Genomic DNA, 22,517 nt, shown 5'->3' with positions numbered 1-22,517 from the left:
GTGTAGGCCTACAGCTGCGTGCAATCAATCACACAAGTTCACATGGGAGGATTTCTATAAAGGTTCTACTGGGAAGGGTCTCAAGGGGTCAATGGGCCCTCAGGCCAGAGCCTCTGTTTGAAGCGACTGACTTTCAAACGAGAAATATTAACCATCAATTAAACAGGCACAGAGAAGACCAGAAGAACAGACTCACAAAGAGACACCGGCAACTACAAAGACACACAAAACAACCGCAAAGAGATACAAATTGACCACAAAGAGACTTGGCTGCATCTTTTGTAGTCGATCCGTGTCTCTTTCAGTCAGTCCTGTGTAGGAAGGGTGGGGGCCTTTTACATGTCTGTGCCCAGGGGCCCATTGTATCATTATCCGCCCATTCATGTCTAGATACCCATGCTCCATGCACATGTATGTAGTGTGCCTAAAAGTGGAATATAGTGAAACTCTCTAAATGTATGAGTCAGAGAGTGTAAGTCTGAAGGACGGATGTCACTTTCTCCCACTGGAAGTCTTTTCCAGAAACGCTCCATGACCGTCCTCCTGTGTGACAATCAATCCCCTCCCTCCTCCCAGCACAGGAACAAAAAGACATCTGAGCTATGTGTTTGGATGGGGAAGAGAAATCGCAGCACTTTGTACAGCGGCCACCGCACTCCGGTTTCACAGAGCCTCTGACTGGCGGAGCGGCGCGCTGCTTTTACGCATCGCCTCCAGCCCTGCGAGGCATTGTGGACATTGTTCAGTCGCTGGGTAGTAGACTCCTGAGAAGACACCGGAGCGGCACATCTCTAATAACTGGATACCTGAGGCCGAAGGAAGAGATTTTTGGAATGGAGACTCGGACTGTGGCTGCGTAAAGGCGTGACGCTTGGATTTGTTTACGTTTAAGTTAATATCCTGACGCGTTATTCTTCTAGATTGAACTCCACATTTAAATCCGCGTTTCCACAGGCTGGCGCGTAAAAGAAGAAGAAAACAAGACTTCGGTTTTTGAGTGTTTCAGAGTCTTTCCTCGGACCTTTTTTAAACTCTGACGACCTTGACTTCTCTTTAAATTGACGCAGGACACGTTGTGAGAGATTTACCGAGTTGTTATTTACTCATTAACCTGGCGAGCTGTTTGGAAGCAAGACTGAACAAGTTACTGTAGGTAAGGAAAGGAAAGGGGAGTCATGCCTGAAAAACTGGCTTCAATGCATTAAACGATGGTTGGATGTGAGTCAGCAGAGACAGCACGAGCTGCTAGGACAAACATTGTTTTGCTTTTGTGAATGTTTGACTTTTACTTCTCTCCCGGTCACAGTGTTGGAGTATTTATGTCACCGCATACAAACTTTTAATTAGGTTTTATAAAGGTGTCTCTCTGCATTGCTCCAGTCAGTTGTAACGTGTATTTGTACCTGGTCTGGATAGCCTTCCGTCTGCAAGAAGTCCATCTAAACAAAACATTCGGTCTTATAGTAAATCTTAAAAAATATATTCTTTAGAAAATTGAAATAGATAACTTCACATATTTCCAGTTGGACACAAGATAAGCAGTGACAGATCAACACATTGACTGCTTTGCTCTTTATTTGCTTCAGGAAATGTGTTGAATTTGTTTTATTTAAAATTAAATACAGCCAGATTGATATCTCGCTGGAACCATAAATCACACTTTTTAAAAGTGGCTTTAATGTTTCTTTAACTTTATATTTCGTTGTATGACATCAATTTAGATCGCAGCTTAACATATTCCCAATCTTCCCTCTCTATGTGCTTGTCCAGGGTGCTGAGACTCTTCAGGAAGCCGTGACAGGACACCGTCCAGAGAAAAAAGGATTTTTGGCCGCGCAAAAAACGAGGAGGAGGAGGCGCCTCTCGCGTTGAAGCAGAACCGTTTTAGATGGATTCTTCATGTTTGCTTCAGCCTCAGTGGAGACAGCCTGCTCTGAACACTTCCGAGCCGTGACAATAAGGTGTAAAACATGACACATCGCAGCGTATGGATAGCCAAAAACATGAGCTGCTCCCAGCGTGGAAGAAGCGGCTCTGTCCTCTCCGGTGCGCGCTTGGAGCACAATGCGCACAGGACATCTGGTAAGGGGCCCTTCAGATTTTATAAAGTTGCCTTGAATGTGATTTAAAACCATTTTAAACAATATTGCTGGATATTTTGTTCATCAGTAATGGTGCAGTGAAAGCATACCTCCTCTTGTCTTCTGTGTTTGCTGTGACAACACTCTTTGATGTTTGACTTCTTTTCACTTCTATGGCTTTCTGCTCAGCACACGCACCTGCCAGCTGTCTGACAGGCTCCTCTGACTCTGGGGGGACTGTGACCTGGATTCAGCGTTGTAATTAATTGAGTGTTTATTGGGAGTGACACGCATCCCAGGAGGAGAGTGGTGGAGCTGTTTGTTCTCTGTGTTTTATCAAGGGAAGTTTTATGGTTCAAGTGTTTACAAAGCGCCACGAGGTGAGTTGGAATTGTGGGGAAATGTGTGTGTGTGTGTGCGCACGTGCGTGTGGGTGTGTGTGTGGGTGTGTGTGCGTGTGTGTGTGTGTGTGTGTGTGTGTGTGTGTGTGTGTGTGTGTTCATATGGATGAGGAGAAAACAGTGGCTGCCAGGAAGTGTTCCAAGTGTGATCCTCCACACACACACACACACACACACACACACACACACACACACACACACACACACACACACACACACACACACACACACACACACACACACACACACACACACACACACACACACACACACACCACACACACACACACACACACACACACACACACACACACACACACACACACACACACACACACACACACACACACACACACACGAGGAAATTACATTGACTTTACATTCAAATGCAGTTTCCCCTCACTATATGAAAAGATGTCTGTCCCCAGAACACACACACACACACACACACACACACACACACACACACACACACACACACACACACACACACACACACACACACACACACACACACACACACACACACACACACACACACACACACACACACACACACACACACACACACACACACACACACACACACACACACACATGGAACAAGTCTTTAATCTAAAGGACTTTTGACATGCTGGAAATTGAGTGCATTTCTTTCAAGTTTCTGAAGAAACTGAGTTGATTGTGTGGAGGTATATCTTTAGCTTACTCGACCTAAAATGTGCAATTAGCCAAGATTGGTCCTTTCACTGATGCAGGAAAAACTGCATGATGCGTCAGTGAACTGTCATGCTTACTCTCTGACTCAAAGGCCCTGAGTCATGAACACACAAAGTCAGTCATGCACGCATAGGGGGCTCGGCCACAGGACGGAGGCTTCTGATGTTCAGAGCTGAATCCTTCTTTTGATCCCTTTCTTGTCTCGTCTTTGCATCTCAAAGCTGTTGTAGTTGATGTCTCTGTGTGTGTGTGTGTGTGTGTGTGTGTGTGTGTGTGTGTGTGTGTGTGTGTGTGTGTTAGCTTTGGCATCACCTGAGACATGTCACACTTCTCCAGAAAGCGCCTCTTAGTGTTAGGAGAATGTGTGAAAAACATGTCGTGAAACAACCTTGTTTTTCTTTACCCATGTCGTTCGAAATTGCCAGTTTGTTCTCAGGCGGAATATAAGAGCGTCTCCTCTGCTTCAGGCATCTCACACTCCCCAGTCACGCTGCCACAGCTTTCACTTCCTCCAGTCAAAGGTCAGGGGGTCAGCGGCCCTGCTGAGGGTCAGGTACGGCGTGTTTCTTCGCCAGCAGCCTCCCAATGTGTGGTCTGGTTTGTGTAATCTGGCATGTGGCTTTACGAGAGCTAGCATGCCGTGTGTTGGTGTTCTAGGTTTCTCACAGTAAGCCAGATGAACACTCGTAATTAAAACGACAAATTGAGTTATCGTCATTACCACCCATTAATAGAAGCATCCTCATAAACAGCCGGTGTATCTCACCCAGTGGACTTCATAAGCTTTCAGTTGCAGAGGTTATTTAAAATAGAACCTATATATTATTAAAGACTTTGAGACATATTGAGGATAAACCCACTCGTTCTTTGGATATTACAACTCTGCAAGATTGCATTTTTCTCGTCAAATTTGCCAAGAAAACACATCATTTACTTCACCCACAACAGGAGTCTCAAACTCAAGGCCCGGGGGCCAAATCCAGCCCGCGACTTAATTTTATGTGGCCCCACAAGAGCTTGCAAATAATATAATACGTTTATTATATGGTTACATGCCACTTTACAGAAGCAGGTTGCCCATAAACTACATGTCCCACAATGCATCTCGTTTTGTGACATGCCACCATGCATGCCACCAATTATTTGCCCTGGACTTCTGCTTTCAGACATAGTTAATAATTACTAAGTTATTATCCTATCCCATAATAATCCAATTCAGAGGCAATAATGTAATATAATACATTATATATATATGTATATATTGTATAAAATAATGTAGTTACAAGCGGCCCTTTTAGTGCAACCGTTATGCGAATGTGGCCCGCGATGAAATTGAGTTTGACACCCCTGCCCTACAATGAAGAGGATTGCATTGGAAAATCAGAAAGAAACATGCAAGTCAGTTACTTTTAAAGCTCAGAAAACAACTTCAAACATAAACAGCCTTTTTCCAAATACTTTATAATTGTATGATAAAAACATGTCTGCCTAATTTCCAAAAAAAGAACACTCATTAAGTGTAAACGTAACTCCTAAATGATCACTCCCCACTTCTTTCATGTTTCTTTTAAATCTTACATTGTTGAGCACCATATTCAATTGATCCCCATGAACCACATTTTCAAAACATAGTTACAAAATAATGAACTATTGTTATTGTTAAATAATCAAAATACATAAGTTACAATAAATAACCTTAGCATTCAGCTAGCATGGACTCATCTTTGTTTATTTCTGATTTACATGATTGTTATCGATTGTTTACCTGCTAAGACCAAAGGTGCCTTACCTGTTGTATTTGATTATCTTTGTTTTTTTACGTCACTTTTGGGGAAATTAAGCTCAGAATGCGCACTCAAGGTTAACATTGGTTCATCTTGAATCTGGACTTCTTCATCCAGCGTGTGCGTGTTGTGAGATTTTAAGAGAGCAAAGTAGTGTGTGATTAACTCGTAAACTATTTTAAGGATTCTGTAAACATTACACTGTAGTTTCAAAGTTATACACTGTGCACACACACAGTGATCAAATACATACAATACAATCCAACACAGTTCATACAAGACATGACCAAATCACTATGCAATTTAGGAAGAACACAAAACAGTCAGGCAACATTAAAGTCCTTAGTCTTATAACACTTAAGTTGTTCTGGATAGCATAAAGACAGAAACTGAGTGTCTCTAACAGTGTTGACACAAGAGGTCAAATGTATAGATTCCTCAGTAGGCAAAGCATTTGAAGGGACATCATCAAAGACAGTCGGCAATACAACAGATTCAAGTTCATTCATAGCAGCCTGACATTTTAAAGGAGGGTGCAATCCGTTTAGATTAGCAGAAGTCTGTCTCATTGAAAGATGGACGCGTGCTGGGAGCCCCGTCCTCTGCGTCTCGCCCTCAGTGTGTCATGTTACTCTAGTTGTTTTGTCCCAACACTAATGGAGAGAGTGCAGTGAGAGAGATTGATTATGCAACGTGAAGTGCCACAGGGCAGCTTCAATCTGGAAGTGCTTAAAGTACGCAGCCAACCACAGTGATTCCCTCAGGGCAAATTCAAGGAGGCATGATCTGACAAAAAGGAATTTCAATTTGTTAGATGTATTCTTTCAGACAAATGCTTCCCATGCTACTTATATTTGCTTGGTCCTTACTTTTGTAGCGCTGGACATTCTCGTGTAAGCACGCCAACAAGGGGAATTATTTTTGTCTCTGATCTTGATTTGTTTTGTTGTTGTCGAACATTTTGGCTTCTTCAAGTTCAAACGGCTTACATTGTTAAGAACAAAGCAGCAGTGAATACTTTGGAGCCGCTGATGAAACATAAAGAGAACTCCTGTCCTTATCGTGAAATCTCGCTCCTTAAAAAACCTTTTTCTCGAAACACAGAAGAATGTTAACTAGTGTTTGGGTTTTTTTATACAATAAGCTGTATTCTTCTGAAATTAGCAGGTCGCGTTCATTAATCATAGCGTCTGAGGGCTGCTTTGAACTATCAGGCCAGGTCATTAAAGTCGGTCTGTCTGGGGCGAGAGCGGGCGACACGGAAACACTTTGGAGAGCACTGGTTCACCCACAAGACACACTTATAATGACCAGTGTGTGTGTATGTGTGTGTGTGTGTGTGTGCGTGTGTGTGTGTGTGTGCGTGCGTGCGTGTGTGTGTGTGCGTGTGTGTGTGTGTGTGTGCGTGCGTGTGTGTGCGTGTGTGCGTGTGTGTGTGTGTGTGTATGTGTGTGTGTGTGTGTCACAGATGGCCAAGTTTCTGAGTGCTGCTCTCAACTCAGTGTGGGCTTAATTTGGAGGAATAACAACATGAGATGGGAGCAAGGAAAGGTCGCAAGGGTGGGAGAGGGGATGTGTGGTTCTGTATGAAAGGTTAGGCATCCTGTGAGCAGGAGTGTGCGTGTGCAAAGCCACTTTTGTAGTGACAATGTCAGTTGAAGTGTGTTGAGAGAAAATATGCGAAAAGAGATTGTTGAATGTGTGTGTCTTATCTTTCCCTCTCCATCCCTCTTTGTTCTTTCTCTCCATCTGCTTTGTGGCCTTTTAAGAGCTGTCCTCCTCGCAAGCATCAGAAAGTGAAATCCTACCCTCTGATCATCGCTCCAACACGGCTAAAATGTGTTCCCATTTAAGGTGAGGCTCACCCAACCGCTCTCCGTGTAGCTCCCTTTTAAAAACTTAATCAGGCAGGAATTTGGGTTATTAGGGTCAGGGACACTGGGGGAAACAAAGTGAGGAGCAGCGAGACATTGAGGACACAGATGTGTGGCATCGCAGCGGGCCCATGATGCGTAGTGGAGGATGTTGTCCCGTCTAATTGATCTGATTGGGTCACATGATGCTGCTGCATTGCGGTTTTCTATTGGCTAATTAGGGCTAACTGCACATTAGCTACACTTTCCAGTGACCCTTCACGCTTAATCTGGTGGAGGTTGTTGTACATTGTTGAAGTTACAGCTGCTGTGGAAACTACAGCAGGGTCATTACTGAGATCTCTTTCTCCCCCAGCTTTTTTCATTTCTCTGTTGTGCATTAACGAATAATTGTCGTTTTTTTACAACTTTGTCTCATTCGTGTAGTTTTGGCGCTCATGCCTGTCATAAATAATTGGATCAACCCAAAATTCCCAAAAAGTGGAAAAAATGTGATGCTGAGGAAACCTTGAAATCTTTTTGAAATCTGCTTTCATTGATATGTTAGTCACACTGTTGTTCTGCAAATTGCAATTGGCTATCCACACCCCGCAGGCTAAGAGCCACATCACCATTGCGTCCAAATGGAAAATGAAAGTCAAACATTTACACCTCTTTGAGATCTCTCTTTTGCCCCCAACTCCTGAAGGAGGAATGTGGCTCTTTATCTGCCGAAACCTCAGCTATGTATCAGCTGCCGGCTTGGTCATTAGGGATTGTTGAGTTCTGCTTATCTCTAATTGAAATGTTATTGACAGATTTATTGAGACCTGTTTCATGTGATGATGAAAGGGAAGCCAGAGCTCCTGGCAGGAGTTCACATCGTGTATTGTTACAGCTATGTTTGGCAAATGTAAAAAATGTAGAAGAAACTGAATTGTAGGCTACAAACACGAAAGGAAAGGTTTGTGTGGTTTATCCGTCTCATGAGTGTATGACATATCTGAGCAGCTAATTGAACTCCATTTAGTGACCTGGAGATCCGCGTTTCAGACTGTATATCGGTCCATGTCCTCCGCTGTGAGCTCTATTACAGCCTCAGCGCTCTGGGGGTTGTCTCCAGCAGCTTCACATGCTTCCTTCCAGCTTTCCAGATGCCTCTGGTGGCCGAGACAATGACAGTCTCTCTCTCTCTCTCTCTCTCTCTCTCTCTCTCTCTCTCTCTCTCTCTCTCTCTCTCTCTCTCTCTCTCTCTCTCTCTCTCTCTCTCTCTCTCTCTCTCTCTCTCTCTCTCTCTCTCTCTCTCTCTCTCTCTCTCTCTCTCTCTCTCTCTCTCTCTGTGCCTTAATAACCATCATGGCTGCAGCTCGAGGTGAACATGCTGGTCACTTGCGACACTTTAATGCCCCGCGGAAACTGGCATTTTATGGAGCTTGCTGTGACGCGCTGATCCCGCTGTTTGATGACCCTGCAGTAACTCTCCACCTTCTGGCAGCTCTCGGCTGCACGTGTGAGGGCGTTAATCCAAAACGACTTCAAACACATTGTCCTCCACTAAAAGCGCTTCATTTCACCCAGTGAAGAACCATTAGAGAGAAGGCTGCAGGGTCAGCGGTAAACTACTGATCACTCAGCTTTATTATTAGGAAACCAATAAGTTTACCACTAATAGGTACTTCTAATGAGATCCAGGGTGTGCTGTTTAACCCTACAGGCAATTATATATATATATATATATAAATGTCTCCTTTTTGCTCTAATTTGTATTTAATCCTCTGGAAATAACTGGGTCTTTATCAACTTGATTTTTCTTGTGTTGAAAGTCAGGCTGTTCTACTCAGAGCTCCACCTAGAGGTCCGGAGAACATGCGGCGTGTTGACAGGATATGCGGCGCTTCTCTGTTGCATTCGGCGTTTGTGTGTTTTAGTTTCAGTTTTTGAGGCTTCTAATGTGTTTGTCTTTGGTTTCTGTAGCACATTTTTCATTTACAGCATGTCTCCATTGTTGTATTTGTTTTAGATTTTGTATTGTGTTTTTGATTTGGTGTTCTTTCTAAAGCTGATCCATATTTATCCAAATTAATATGTTTTGGGCCATTTCCAACCCTACTAAATGCTCCATTATGTTAACCAAACTAGCTGTATTTGTGAAAACAGCTGCTGAGTGCAGCTTCAGACACACTGATAAGAACAATACGAGCAAACTAAAATAGTAAAGCAGCCATAAAACCAAAACAATGAGCTGATGGGCGCTAAAACCGGTTGTAGCTCAGGGGAACCGCTGAGTCAGCTGACCTTTAGAGAGTTTTTCACTTCTAGCAAGGTATTTCGCATTTCTTTTTAATTTATAAAAAATATTGACAGCAGCAGCCGTACAAATGAATATCTCAGTATCTATGTAAACAATAATGTATAGCCTTCTGCCAAATGAATACCTACACAATAACAACTAATAATATACTTGAAACTAGTTCATTTCCTGAAGTTGATTAGTTTCAACAATACGAAACATCACGAAGAGTGTACAGCCGTGCTAATCTATTGGTCAGATTGAAATGTTGTCCAGATGGTGGTGATAGATGGAAAGTCAGGGGGTCACCGAGGTCAGGATAGGATTCATCCTCTGGGGACTCTGAACATCTGTACATCATTGCAAGGCAATCCGTTAAACAGTCACTGAGATATTTCAGTGGACCAACCGAGCGACAGTTGGAGTCAGACTCCGCTCAGTTATTCACCCCCGACTGAATATTCCTCTCAGCCCACCAGAGTCCCAAGCATTACTGTCTCTCACTGGCCCAACAGTATCTCAGACACCTTCAGGCTCAGATGCTGTCAGTGGGTTAATAAGACAGAGGGGTGAGGTCATTGGGATCCCCTCCTCTCCTCACCATCCTCCCCCAGGCGCTATCGTGTCCACACCTCTGATTACCCCCCCCCCCCCCGTGTGTGTGTGTGTGTGTGTGTGTGTGTGTGTGTGTGTGTGTACGTGTGCGTGCTGAAACAAGTGTGAGGAATATGATAAATATGGGGTGTATCATGTGTGTTATTGTTCAAAAGTATTATGAGAAGAAAAGTAGCGACACAGACAGTAAAAGCATATGTGTGCACACATGTGTGTTCGGGGGTGTTTGGGTGGGGGGCCTCTCCACCTATCTGAACCGAGGCATGGGACCTGCTATCTGTTTCTCATTTCGCCGGCGCTCTGTGGTTTTCCAGCAGTGACAGGCCTCAGAGTGGAAACTGGCACTAACGAGCAATTACATCCTGCCTGCCTGCCAGGGATTATGGGATTACAGAGTGACCGGGCTTCAGTCTGCGCTCTCTTTCTGCACTTTCATTTTGTCCTTCCTTTGTTCACCTTATCTCTGCTTTTAGACTTCTCCCATCCACTGGTTCAATTATATTTTTTCCACCCTCTGGACAAAAACCCATTCTCTCATTTTAATGCTTCTAACTCTTATCATGTGATGTCTTTAAATTGTGTACAATCTCGTTCTTTATGTTGCTTCTCCTCTACATTTTTTCTTCGAAGACTTTGGCTGCCTCCTCCTATAGTTAAAGCATGCTGTCGCTAACCGCTGAAGAGTGAAATTGTTTCAGTCGCAGAGGGGCAAAGAGCACATTTTACAAGACAAAAAGACATGAAGCTTTAACGAAGCATGATGGAAGGAGGAGGGGATGAGAGTTCAGCAAAACATGCCTCCTTAACATATATAAGTCTACATCGTTTTATTTACAAAGTCCAAAACCACACATTTCTCCCAAAGGACTTATTCAGACACAAATCTAAGTCAGAATTTGCAGACTTGGCATTGCATCTGAAGCGCATGGCGTATTTCTAAGAAGTCTGTCAATAAAACGCTAACAGCTAAATCAAAGCAACACAACTAGTTGTACTCACTGCTCTGGATGCAGATATGCAGAGCTTTGGGGCACATGTAAGTACAGAAGTTATCATCACGTTTGGTGGGACCTCCGCAGGTTTCTCAGAGTCTGGCAGTGATCAGGCGGCTCTCCTGGTGTTCTGCCTCTCTCTCTCCTGCATCTCCTCTTACACTGCAGGTGTCTTTTATTGAGCCAGAGGTGATTTACTGTACTCTTGTTTTTCTCCTCGCTGCCGCAATCAGGCACCGCGGTAGTGACAGGTTGAAGCTGGAGGTCAGATCTGTTCACGTACGTGCACGCGCTCACTGCAGAGAACAGAGCGTGTCTGTAATTGGAGGTCATTATCAGAAAAGTTTGGCTTTTAGAGGGAGGCGAAACACCGGAGAGCTTGGAGCTGACTTTTTTTTCTCTTTTTTTACAAGGTGAGAGGTTTGTGGGATCTGTGTGGGCAAAGCTCAGCTCCGAGGGTGTAATTGTACAGAGTAGACATCGAGATCACTAATCAGAAACACATTTATAATGTCGCTCTGCAAAGATCTCTTTCTGTTGGAAATACCAGTAATAAATACAACTACATATGAACTACATCTTTGATAGTAATATACATGGAGTTATTGCATTAATTACATCCTTGCAAAGTCAGAGCAGTCACAGTGAGGTTGAGAAGAAGTGTTTGGAAATGTGCAACAGATACATAAGATGTATCATTTGATGCGATTATAAAATGTAGTCACAGACTTTTAGATCTGGACAATCATAAAGCAAGTATTTTTCATTGTTGACGGTTTGAACTAATGAGCAAGTTTAACACATTAATCTTAAATCAAAATGCATTTAAATACGAGCTAAAAATCAACAATGATGTGATTATTCCTGGACCCAGAGGCTGGAGAGATGGTAGTTGGCTAGTTGCTGCTATTCTGCTAAGAAAGGATAGTTTTCTGAGTTATAATTCAATTGTTTGTGGACTAAAAATCTGAGTAACTAAAACACTTGAGCATCACAAAACTATTTTGAACTACTGAAAACACATAAGCTACCCTTTTCTAGCTGGAGTACCTTGGATGTTTCTGTGTCTTCAGCTTTTACACAATGTGTTGTTCCCCTTATACTGTGGATTAGAATGACCACCGCTCCATACATGCAGTGTTACACTTTGTTAGCGCTCTCTGTCAACAGACCATGAGCATAAACTTCACATTCTATTTTGTAAAAGATTGCTTAAAATACCTATTTACTGTGTAAGGTTAATATTAAAGGATGTCTGTAAGATGAAGGTCTAACAGCGGGCTGATGAATTACATCTCTTCCAAAAATCCTGCTTTAATGCATACTGCTGCTTCGTGTTTATGACATTCAGTAAACTGATGTAAACCTTTATGCTGGCAGCCCTTGCTTTAAAGCTGATATCCTTTTCTTTCACCTCATAAATATCCCCCAAACTAAATCCTCATCATTCCTCTCCAAGCACTTAAACTGTATTTGTAAAAGCAATCCAGAGAAACAGAAGAAGCTCTGGAAATAGAAGCTGGCTCTGGCTTTATTGTACTTGCTTCAGGAGGGCTTTCCCACTTAACTAACTGTGAAGAACAACTGGGGCGCAGAGGAGCAACAATGCAAATGGAAGGTGACAAGAACTCCGCTCTCCCCAGCGCAGACATCCAGCCTGATGGACAAACCAGAGGCTTTAATCAGCCAAACAAGGAAGAAACACATGCTGGGCTGTCCAAACATGCACACTGTCGGGGCTATGTGCAAACACTAGGCTCGTGGCACTCTTTACACGACCGCTGTCCTGCAACCCTGGACTCCCCCACCCACCTCACCCCAGAAAAAAGGCTTGAGGCGTCGGGTTGATGTGCCAGAGTGAAATGAACCAGCAGACAGGCGTGTAGACTCCCAGCGCGCCGGGCTAAACGCAGCTAAACACTCCCAGCTGTGTGAGGGACTCTGCAGACGCAGAGAGGATCTGTCCTCTGTCCTGCCTCACACTGTTTTAAAGGTCTCCTATCATGCAAAATGCACTTTTTGATGTCTTTTATATATAAATATGTGTCCCCGAGGTGTAAGGGAACTCACAAAGTGTCCGAAAAACTCCTCTCTCTTTTCCTCCGTACCCAAATCTCTAAAAAAAAGGGGGGTACAACGGAACTGTTCCAGATTTGCTGCCGATATGATGTCATATCGGAAACGTGGACCCACGGCACTATCAGAAACTTTGCTATCAGAAACAATGCCCTGCGTGTTTTGGACGTAATATGGTCTTTGTTTACATTAGCAAGCATTGCTAACACTCAGAGCTAAGCTGTACTGGAGAGAGTATGTGTAAAAAAGCAGGATATAAAAAGGAACTCACCTTGTGGTAAACCTGTGAGAGAGAAAGCATTTGAGCTCCGTACTGTTTCAGAAATAATCCTTGATGTGGTTTGGAACATGATATGGTTTTTCATCATGGCAGCATTTGAATCTCTATAGCTGAAAATCTCTATAGCATTCTGAGCAGGCATTAGCGCCCCCCGTCTTTTTTCTTTTTTAAGCTAAGGACCCAGAATCAGCACTTCTCTAACAGGGCTGAAAAAGAGGGGTATGAGGCATGGCTAGAATGGGTGACATGTTTGGTATTTTGAGCAAAAACACCTCATAGACATGTTTTTAATATAATTTGATACCTGAGACCTATAAAATATATGCCTAAAAATAGCATGATAGGAGATCTTTAAATCAGCACAGAGACAAGAGGAGATGGAGGTGGAGCAGTTTGGTTTTAGGTTGCAGCAGTGGCGTGTTCTCTGTCTGTGAGGCTGATTTATGCTCACTTTGTTCCCCTTGTCCTCGCTTTCCCTCTCCCACCCCTCAGCGTCTATCTCTGCTCTCCTTCGACTGCTTCTCTTCAGCTGGAACAAGCAGGATTGTACAAATGCATCAACAGGTCTTATCCTGACCTCTGATCTGTAACCTTTTGTCAGGTTTCCATCTCGTTGCTCAGACACAACCGCTGGGATTGTTTTTGACTGTTACATAAACAAAGCACACCACGTATCGGCCAGATCTTAAAGAATACACGCTTGAATACGTTCAGCGCAGAGGTTATTCAAAACATGTGAGAGATGAAAGATGTGGTTTCAAAGATGTCGGAGGTGTCTGTAGGCGGAGGTCTGTTTCAGAAATTGGTTGTTAGTTTGAACAGATCAGACATGTTGATAAGTTGATTAGCAAGCAAACGCTAACTTTGAGCATTTATCAAAACAAGAGTACAGTATTAAGAGATGTGAAACTGGAGTAAATGAGGCAAGTCAGCAAACAAACATCTGATTTAAAATCCTTTTTAAAGAAGTACTTGTTTGGAACCGCAAGGAATCTTCTTTTATAAACAATGACTTAATTACTAATTACTTCTTAAATGCATAAAACGCTTTTTAAAACCATTATTTGGGCAAATCATGCAATTTGAAAAGGTTCAATTGAGCTCTACATAAATTGTGATGGATATTTATATCGGTTTTCTGAAATGTTTCAGTCATAACCACTGCAAGCATCCCAGCAAGGAGGGCAGTTATTATAGGATGAATGTATTTTTTTTAAAGTGGACAATTTTCTTTTTAAACTCTCAAAATGTTTATTTTCCTGGCCATCTCACCTGAACAAGCCTCTAACAGTGAAATGGGAGGGAAAAAAGAGAAGTAAACATCCCTTTATTTAATGGGTCACCAGCCAAAAGGGGACGAGAACCTCTGGACTTAAAGAGGCCATCTTGTGCTTGTTTTGGCAGCTTTCCTGAAGTGTGTTCTATGGATTTTTGTGATGTAAATTGTCAGCAAAGACTACAATTACAAAGTTCCAGAGGGAGTCAGCCAGTTAACCAATCAGAGCAGACTGGGCTCTGGTTTCAGACAGAGGGTGAAAAGAGGTGCTGCAGCACAGGCAGTATGAGAAGAATAAAGAGCTTTTTGAACATTAAAGCAGGTAAACATGCCACAAAGGCACAAATTACAAATATGAAACCGGAAAATGAGAACAATAGGGCCCCTTTAATGATTCTTGAAGATGGCAGTGTCTGTAGGTCGATCAATCACTTTGGTCCAGAACAACATATCTTAACAACCATTGGACGGGTTGCCATGTAATTTCCCACAGGTGTTCATTGTTTCCAGGGCATGTTTCCTAATTACTTTAGTGATCTCTGTATACCTTTTCGGATGCAAGATAAATTATTTTAAATTACCTTTCTGGTTTCAAGGTATGCCCTTACCTCCGCTGAGCTTTACTGAGGGGTTGGGGTGGGGGGGGCATGAAACAACCTGATGACCTCATGTTACGGGATGTGTGGTTGCTCTGCAGCCAGCACAATCCTCCACACTGCACGTACCATATATAAACATCTGCATCCGTGATAGCTCTTATCACCTGTCCTGCATCTCTGTGGGTCTTTTGTATGGGACCTCCGCGAAGTGCTCCCGCTATGCCTGGTTCCCCCTGCTTGTACCTCTGCTGCCACAGAAATAACCCTGAAGATAAGAATGCCTTTGACAAGTGTATCGCAGATGTTGCCTTTTGTTGCCGGACTGGGGCTGTTTGCATGGATGTATGAAACCGACAAGCCGACACTAGCTACGCTAGATGGCAGCAAACACTGGTCTTTTACCGAAACAGCAATAAACAAGCCGTCGTCGTGCATTGAGGACATGATTTATGTGACATGTCGGCTTTCTGAGGGGCCCACAGCGCTGTTTTTTTTATTTTTTTTTACAGTATCTGGACAATTGTGAATCCATAGACATCACATTACCCGCATGTTGTGCCTTTTAGTTTATGTTAAACTTTTCAAAGGGAGTTCTGGGAGGAGGAAAGTTGACAGAGTGACGCTTGTTCTTGTTCTTACATTCCTCTCTTTCTCCCTAGCTCCAGGTGGGACCAGATGGAGAGTTCGGAGGAAGGATAAACGGGAGATTACCTCTGTAATGTCAGAGAAGGCCAAGGTTTGTCAGAAAGACACATCGTTGCCACAAGCAAAGATGTCTTCTCCTTCTTCTGCTTCCTAAAATCTTCTGTCACTTCTCATATCCATCTTTTTCTCATTCTTTGTATTTGTCGTTCTTTCTTATAATGAAATCACTGTCTCTCCAAATAGCCTTATCATATTTCATATCCACTGTAGAGACCACTATAAACCAGTGGATGAGTTTTATGCAGTAATGTAGGTATATCAATTGTTAATGAAATCCATCCCCACACGCCTCAGAACTGAGCTTTCCATAAAGCCATGTCAGCACCAAAGCTTTCATCGCTAAATGATAAGCCAGTGGACAAAGCGTGATCCAGTGCGGAAAGGAAGCCGAGTTATTTGACTCAAGTATTAGTGAAAAGTAAGTGAGATCCCATTTGATGAAATAGGCTTAACACAAAGCACTGCTGTAGCTTGAAGCTTTGAAGGGATGTGTGTGTAATGTGCTCTCATACGTATATCATCTCATTTTCTTTCTCGTTTTTATATCTATATAGCACCCTGTCAACTTCTCATTAAGTACATATTGCATATGGAAGCAAAAGACCAAATACCCAATGTCTCTGGTGACCAGGATTTCATTGTAAGAAAAGCAAGAGAGCTCAAAGCCAAAAGCAAACCCGCACACCACCCTGTAAATATTAACTTTCAAGAAATAGCTGAGAGCAATGCCTCGTCAAAAATCTAATTAAATATCACTGTCATGGTAGTTAGCCGCTTTTTAGCTTAGCAAAAAGACAGTCAACTAGCCTGGTTCTGTTCACATCCAGGTTTTATAAAAATACAACTACCAGGAATGCTTAAACTCTTTATTAAAAGGAGAGATATTCAGATATTTAATGTTCGACAAAGAAAGGCTAATGCATCTCTGTGTCTGCTGGACATGTAAGCAGTGGATCGTTTTACCATGTCAACTTCAAGGTGATGAATCTCAATGTTGAGCTTTATTCCCTGCCAAAGAGTGTCCAAAAAAGTTAATTAATGCAGATAACACAACTATCATTTTTAGGTAACTGAATGAAAGCTTTTTAATAACAGAAGAGATAATATGGTTTGCTTTCCATGTCCTGGTTCTGTCCTCTTCACTCTTTTGTTCATTGATGAGTCCCTGGAATATCTTTGTGTCAGCTAACATCTGGCTTCCCTCTCCTGTAGGTGCTGCTGTGGGTCCTCCTCTCTCTGCTGCCTCTGGTGGAAGGAGCTCATATGAAGGGCGGTGCTGCTGGTCCTGGGTCAGATGTGGGTCCTGGCGTGGGGCTGCAGGCAGGCCAGGAGGAGCGAGAGCTTCCTGTGACGCTGCCAGAGGTGGTGGAGGACGGGGAGCAGGAAGACCACACTGACCCCTACTCTACTTGGCACGCTCTATATGGTACTGAGGCCCTTATGAAAGTCTTATTTACAGCTTCATCAAACAGTATTGGAATGGAAAGAGGGCATGAGCCCGGGATCCGCTTTCTATCTCAGTCATCATGATATATTTACAGGACATTTAAAGGGTGACATTTTAAGGTAAAAGGCGGACATGATAGATTTCAGAGATATGGAAGCCCAAAGAAGGCTTCATTCAATTGAAAATGAAAGTGCAATAATCCAATTCACATTTTTATAACCATAACAAGTATAAATGGAAAGGCTGTGTGACATTTCGTTTTCTAAACAGTGCAAAGCTACATTTGAATTAAAATGCTCTAGCCAAACACTCCTTCACTGCAAACCAGATCAAATTAATATGTATTACTTTTTTATTTTATTTACCATTTTAATATTGTCCACTCTATGACTCGGCATGTCTTTTCAGATTACAGATGTTTGTATTAGTCATAGACTGTTATATGAGAATGTGCAAATTGGATTATAGATCTTCATTTTTACTCACATAATGTGGACAGTTATAATGCTTTATGAAATCTTCATTTACATTAGAGTTCACATTACCATTTAAACAAAGTCCCCTATGCGCCTGCTGAAGATATTTGCATGTGTTTTAACTTTCATTGAAACCCCTGTCTCCTTTTTCCTCTCCGTTTTAGACCCCTTCGTGATAGATGAGGTGGATGACCATCCCAGTAGTCGCTGGGCGGGACGCTTGCCACGCTCCTCTGACCCCTCAGAACCTCCACCCAAGGGATCACCAAAGAAAAAGAAAAAGGGGAAGAGGAAAGAAAATCAGGAAGAGGAAGAGGCAGGAAAAGCAGATAGGAAGGGTAAAGGTAAGAGCAAGCAGCCAAAGAAGAGCAGCAGGGACTGCCGGATGGAGAAGAGAGAGATGAAGGTTCGGGACCTGGGCCTGGGCTTTGACTCGGATGAGATTGTCCTCTTCAAGTTTTGCGTTGGCTCCTGCAAGGCCTCCAGAAAGAACTACGACCTGGCGCTGGATAGGTTGCTGGAGAACGGCTCTCTGCCCCGGCGCACCGCTCGCAAGCTCAGCAGACACCCCTGCTGCCGGCCGGCCGAGTACGAGACGGTCTCCTTCATGGACACCCAGACAGCGTGGAGGACCATTGACTCGCTATCAGCCGCCAGCTGCATGTGTATGGGCTGAAGACATGAAGGAGGGAGAGGAAGAGGGGTGTCATCCATCCTGAAGCCAGAGGAGCTAGAGACGAGGGTCGCTCTAACATACACAGAGCACGGAAGTGACCGAGGCCACTTGTTGTGTATTTCCTGTTGAGGAGGAATCGTTTTTGCAGGAAGCTGAAGGTCAGAGACTGCCATCAGGGAATCACCATCTGGATTTATTATCGTTGGGTCTTCAAAGAGTGAATAACTTTTACTGAGTAAATAATGAAAATACTCCAGATAATACACATTAAAGAAACTCTATATGTGACATCTTTATGGGCGAGACCTGAAGGCCGAAGCTCGAGAGATATCAAGATGAGACACATCTAAAGGACACTGTGTTTATATTCTGACTAAAAAAGACTGATGTTCACTATCACTCACAGTTAAGCCAGCTGCTCCCAAAAGGTATATCATTTTCTCCACATCAAAACAGGGACATGACATTGTTTTGTTTCTATGTTCAGGTGAACTCAGCCAAATGGATGCCATGCATCTTCCTGTATTACTGTATAAAAGTAACATATATTTATTTCTGATAAATTATTTATTTATTATAGCTTCATATGAGAGCTGTTTTTATTAACTCTATATTGTAGATACATATCTATTTATTGCCAAGATTCAGATTTCATGTTGACAGCTACTTCTTGCATGCAGTATGTGTTTTTTTTCTTCGGGTCTCCACATTTATCCAACGCCTCATGGACCTATGGGCAGCTGATTAAACGCTGCTATTTGTAAGATTACATCGGATAAAACAGAACCATGATCCAAATTCTCAGATTGATTTTTACATTTTTTCCAGACAGTAAAACAAACCCTATTAAATAACAGATTGACCTACATTGAAATGATGTGGAATACTTAATAAATATATTTTTTCAAGAGCACCTCACAAACTTGAGCTTTGGCAATGATACCAGCTTTTCCACAGCACATGTAGAATGTATGTACAGTAAACAGGTTAAACATCTACACTACAGGACCTCAACATTTCTCACCTTAAAGTTCATTCAGTATGTCACGTTATTATCATTATTATTATTATTATTATTATTATTATTTTTATTATTTTATAAAGTTTTTTTTATTTTTGTATGGCATTATCCTCCAAGGGAATAAAGTTTGTTTTAATATACATCTTGTAATTACTTCACTGATTGCACAGCTTGACTTCAGAAGTGTTTTCTCCTTATGACATCCTTAATTATTTTTCTTTCAGCCGGATCAACACCTCTTTGTTAATGTTGTAGAGCCACCTGCTGGTCTAACATGTGAACCTGTTGTCTGGAGTTAGAGCTGCAATAAGTCTCTCTCCTGCCATCTGTCTGTTCAACTGTGAATGTTTGAGCAGCTGATTTCTTGCTGGTAAAACAGAGGAAGAGGAAGACCTCGGCAGTATGCTTTCTTCTTTATTTCCCTGCACAGACCCACCAACACATCCAGCAAACACCACAGGTCATACAGCTCACAGCAACAATATGTGTTTTTAAAAGGTGACATGTTAACATTTGCAGATATCAAAACATTATGTGCAATATAAAACAAGATTGAAAATGTCTACATTCAATTTCCTCTTCATCATGCAACACAGGCAGTAAATTAGCAGCATTTCGATACAAAAAAGTCAAATCAAGTGTAACAACAATACATAATGAATAAACATGTATTTCAAATGGCACATATTGATTAATAATGTGTAAAACTCTCAGAGTGTAAGAACATTTTTACCCATAGGGTATAATTATAGATTGTTTACATTTCCATATTTGGAAATTGCAACAATTGGCAGTGTACTTTTAGCAGAATTTGTAAAACTGTGAATCATTTTCAGCTAAACGTTTAGCTATAGATTAAGTTAAAATAGTGAGCACCCATAGGCCATAGTAAGCCCATCTGTGACACCTGAAATATTCTCCAGTTTCACTGTGGACACAACACAGCTGTGCTAGGTTGGGGCAGTGTGTTTTTCTGGACCTTTTCTGACTGAAGACATGTTTTAGTTGATATGAAGAAGATGTACATGCACATCAACTATTGTACTTCTTTCAGATCCTGAAGTGATCACTTAACCTTTAAATAAAGCCCAGAATTGAAATGTTAGAAAGCTCTGTGCAGCAGAGTGAATAACAAGAGAGTGACGTTTGATCGAGTGCTTGAGATCATTTCAGTCGCAGTCACAAGTGCTGTTTCAAATGTTTCATTCATTTGAGCATATGGCTCGTTGGTGGTTAAAACTATCAGAAGAGATCTCATTGAGTGGATTTGTCCACTGGCAGCATCATTTTTCTCACACTTGAATTCACATGAACCACTTTGCTATGCACATGAAGCACCTACCCACATAGGAACATTACACTGGTGTTGGCAGTTGAATTACCAAGTGTTCATCAAAGGCATTTCGCTGACTGGCATGAACTCGGTGTGCTAAACGTGCAGGTGACAATGTCCACCTTTCTCACGTGCGCAGAAAGGGGCGGAGTCGCGCTGCCTCGTGAAGACTCCTTGACCTCCACTTCCTGTTTGGAGCCGGTTGCTTCTTCCTCATCACACCCGAGGATCGCCGTGCTCTCCACGCTGAACGGGTGAAAGTTGACCCGGGCGGTATCGTACTCCCATGCTTGTCTCATGGCGAAGTCTGTGAAAGATTTATGATTGATGGACACACGTGCTTCCACATCGTTCCTGAAGCTGGCTGTGCGTAATGACGCGTAACTGGTATCATCGCTGTTTAGAGACGGAGGGGAGTGTTGACCTCTCACCCAGCCGATGTTGTCCCCACGAATGTCTTTAGTGTGCGACACTGTCCTCTTTAGCTTCTCGCAGCCCTTCAGCAGCAGGTTCTTCCGGCACAAAATGTAAACCCAGGGGTCTAATATGGGGTTGAATGCGGCGAAGCGGATCGCCAGCATGTCGCTCCGGTAGTCAGGCCTCCCCCCAGCAGAGATGTAGGCAGGGTCGTAAAGCTGGTTCACGAAGATCCGCACCTGTCAGATAAAAGATAGTTCGAAAAAGGGTGTAATCACACAAAAGAAAAAGCATAACTAAATGCAACAAGACTTTAACAAAGATACAGGGTCAAATAAAGTAACATTAAAGTTGTCCTTACCACTAAAGGGATGGAGCAGATCAGGAACACGATGGTCATGAAGATCATCAGCCAGAACATCTGGATCTCCGCGGCCGAGGTGACCGAGGGCAGCCGGGGGAAGCGGCGACGTGACCCCCTCTGCTCACAAGAGGTCCTCTGGTTCATCCCCACCAGCGATTTGCACACGGCCAAATTACACAAAAGTGTCACTGCGATCAGCACCACCATCACTCCGCCGTACAGAAAGGAGTAGCATGCTCCGAGTGAGTCCGTCGCCCTCCAGTCCAGAAAGCACCAAGTCCCGGGAAAGTGCCTGACGTGCTGCCCGAAGCCAAAGCTGGGCATAATGCACAGCACAATGTTAGCCAGGTAGGCGGCCAGGAGTGCAAATCGCGCCATGGTCCGGTCTATGTGCTGGGAGTAGAAATACGCATGGTTTATGGCCAAGTATCGCTCCACAGCCATGGCGCACAGGATGGACATCCCCGCAGAGCCGAAGAAGAGCATGGAGAAGGAGAAAAAGTGGCACAGTAACACTCCTCCCGGCCAGCGGTTGGCCACATATGTGGCGATCACCACGGGGCTGGTGAAGCATGTTCCCAGCAGGTCCGTGATGGCCATCCCGCACACCAGAGTGTAGAAAGTGGTCTCTTTCTGCTCCTTTTTGGAGATGCACAGCACGACTATGGCGATGAGGTTTCCCAGGACTCCCACGGCGAACATGGTGGCTGAAGTGACCAGAGACTTGGACTCCAGCCGGAGCGCAGGGAAAGCACTTTGGTTGTGGCTGAGAGCGAGAGGAGGCAAAGGCGCAGACACATTCGTGTCCAAATCTCCAAAGGCAAGTGTGTCGTTGATCATTATTACAACCAACACTACACAGAGGTACAGTGAAATTAACTTTCCGCGTTGTTTAGAAAACTTGCTCTGGAAATAAACTCAAAATAAATCCTTAACTGTAACATGACATCCTGAAGCTTTCTCTTTCAGACGGAGCGTGCAGTGCATTGCTTTGGACTGCTTGTTCTGTTCAGGTTGCAGCAGTGTGTGTGTCTCGCGATGCGCCCCTATGAAGGTGTGCCTGCTGTGTTTACACCGCTCGGTGCTGCTGGCATTTAAGCTGTGTGCTGAT

General features: G+C 43.2%; 2 protein-coding genes across 2 annotated transcripts; one reads left to right on the top strand and one right to left on the bottom strand.

Moving 5' to 3' along the window:
* Positions 1-699: 699 nt before the first annotated feature.
* Positions 700-19,313, top strand: artnb (artemin b). Its single transcript, XM_034104138.2, has 5 exons — positions 700-1,153; positions 1,771-2,082; positions 15,627-15,703; positions 16,885-17,098; positions 17,760-19,313. The coding sequence occupies exons 2-5, from the start codon at positions 1,971-1,973 to the stop codon at positions 18,269-18,271; spliced, it is 915 nt and encodes a 304-aa protein (XP_033960029.1). The 5' UTR covers positions 700-1,153; positions 1,771-1,970; the 3' UTR covers positions 18,272-19,313.
* Positions 19,314-20,684: 1,371 nt separating this feature from the next.
* On the bottom strand, positions 20,685-22,246 carry ptger4c (prostaglandin E receptor 4 (subtype EP4) c). The gene is made up of 2 exons (XM_034104847.1): positions 21,404-22,246; positions 20,685-21,281 (listed from the first exon to the last, which is right to left on the bottom strand). The coding sequence occupies exons 1-2, from the start codon at positions 22,244-22,246 to the stop codon at positions 20,685-20,687; spliced, it is 1,440 nt and encodes a 479-aa protein (XP_033960738.1).
* Positions 22,247-22,517: the final 271 nt, after the last annotated feature.

This window comes from Pseudochaenichthys georgianus, chromosome 17 (genome assembly GCF_902827115.2).
Source record: "Pseudochaenichthys georgianus chromosome 17, fPseGeo1.2, whole genome shotgun sequence".
Lineage (NCBI taxonomy): Eukaryota > Metazoa > Chordata > Actinopteri > Perciformes > Channichthyidae > Pseudochaenichthys > Pseudochaenichthys georgianus.
This window is presented reverse-complemented; position numbering and strand designations above follow the sequence as displayed.

What these genes read in the sequence shown, in the direction of transcription:
- artnb (XM_034104138.2), top strand. Translation starts at nt 1,971, where the DNA reads ATGACACATCGCAGCGTATGGATAGCCAAAAACATGAGCTGCTCCCAG. An exon ending in CAATGCGCACAGGACATCTG is followed by an intron (nt 2,083 to 15,626) that starts GTAAGGGGCCCT and finishes CTTTCTCCCTAG; the next exon opens with CTCCAGGTGGGACCAGATGG. An exon ending in TAATGTCAGAGAAGGCCAAG is followed by an intron (nt 15,704 to 16,884) that starts GTTTGTCAGAAA and finishes CCTCTCCTGTAG; the next exon opens with GTGCTGCTGTGGGTCCTCCT.
- ptger4c (XM_034104847.1), bottom strand. Translation starts at nt 22,246, where the DNA reads ATGATCAACGACACACTTGCCTTTGGAGATTTGGACACGAATGTGTCT. An exon ending in TCTGCTCCATCCCTTTAGTG is followed by an intron (nt 21,282 to 21,403) that starts GTAAGGACAACT and finishes TTTATCTGACAG; the next exon opens with GTGCGGATCTTCGTGAACCA.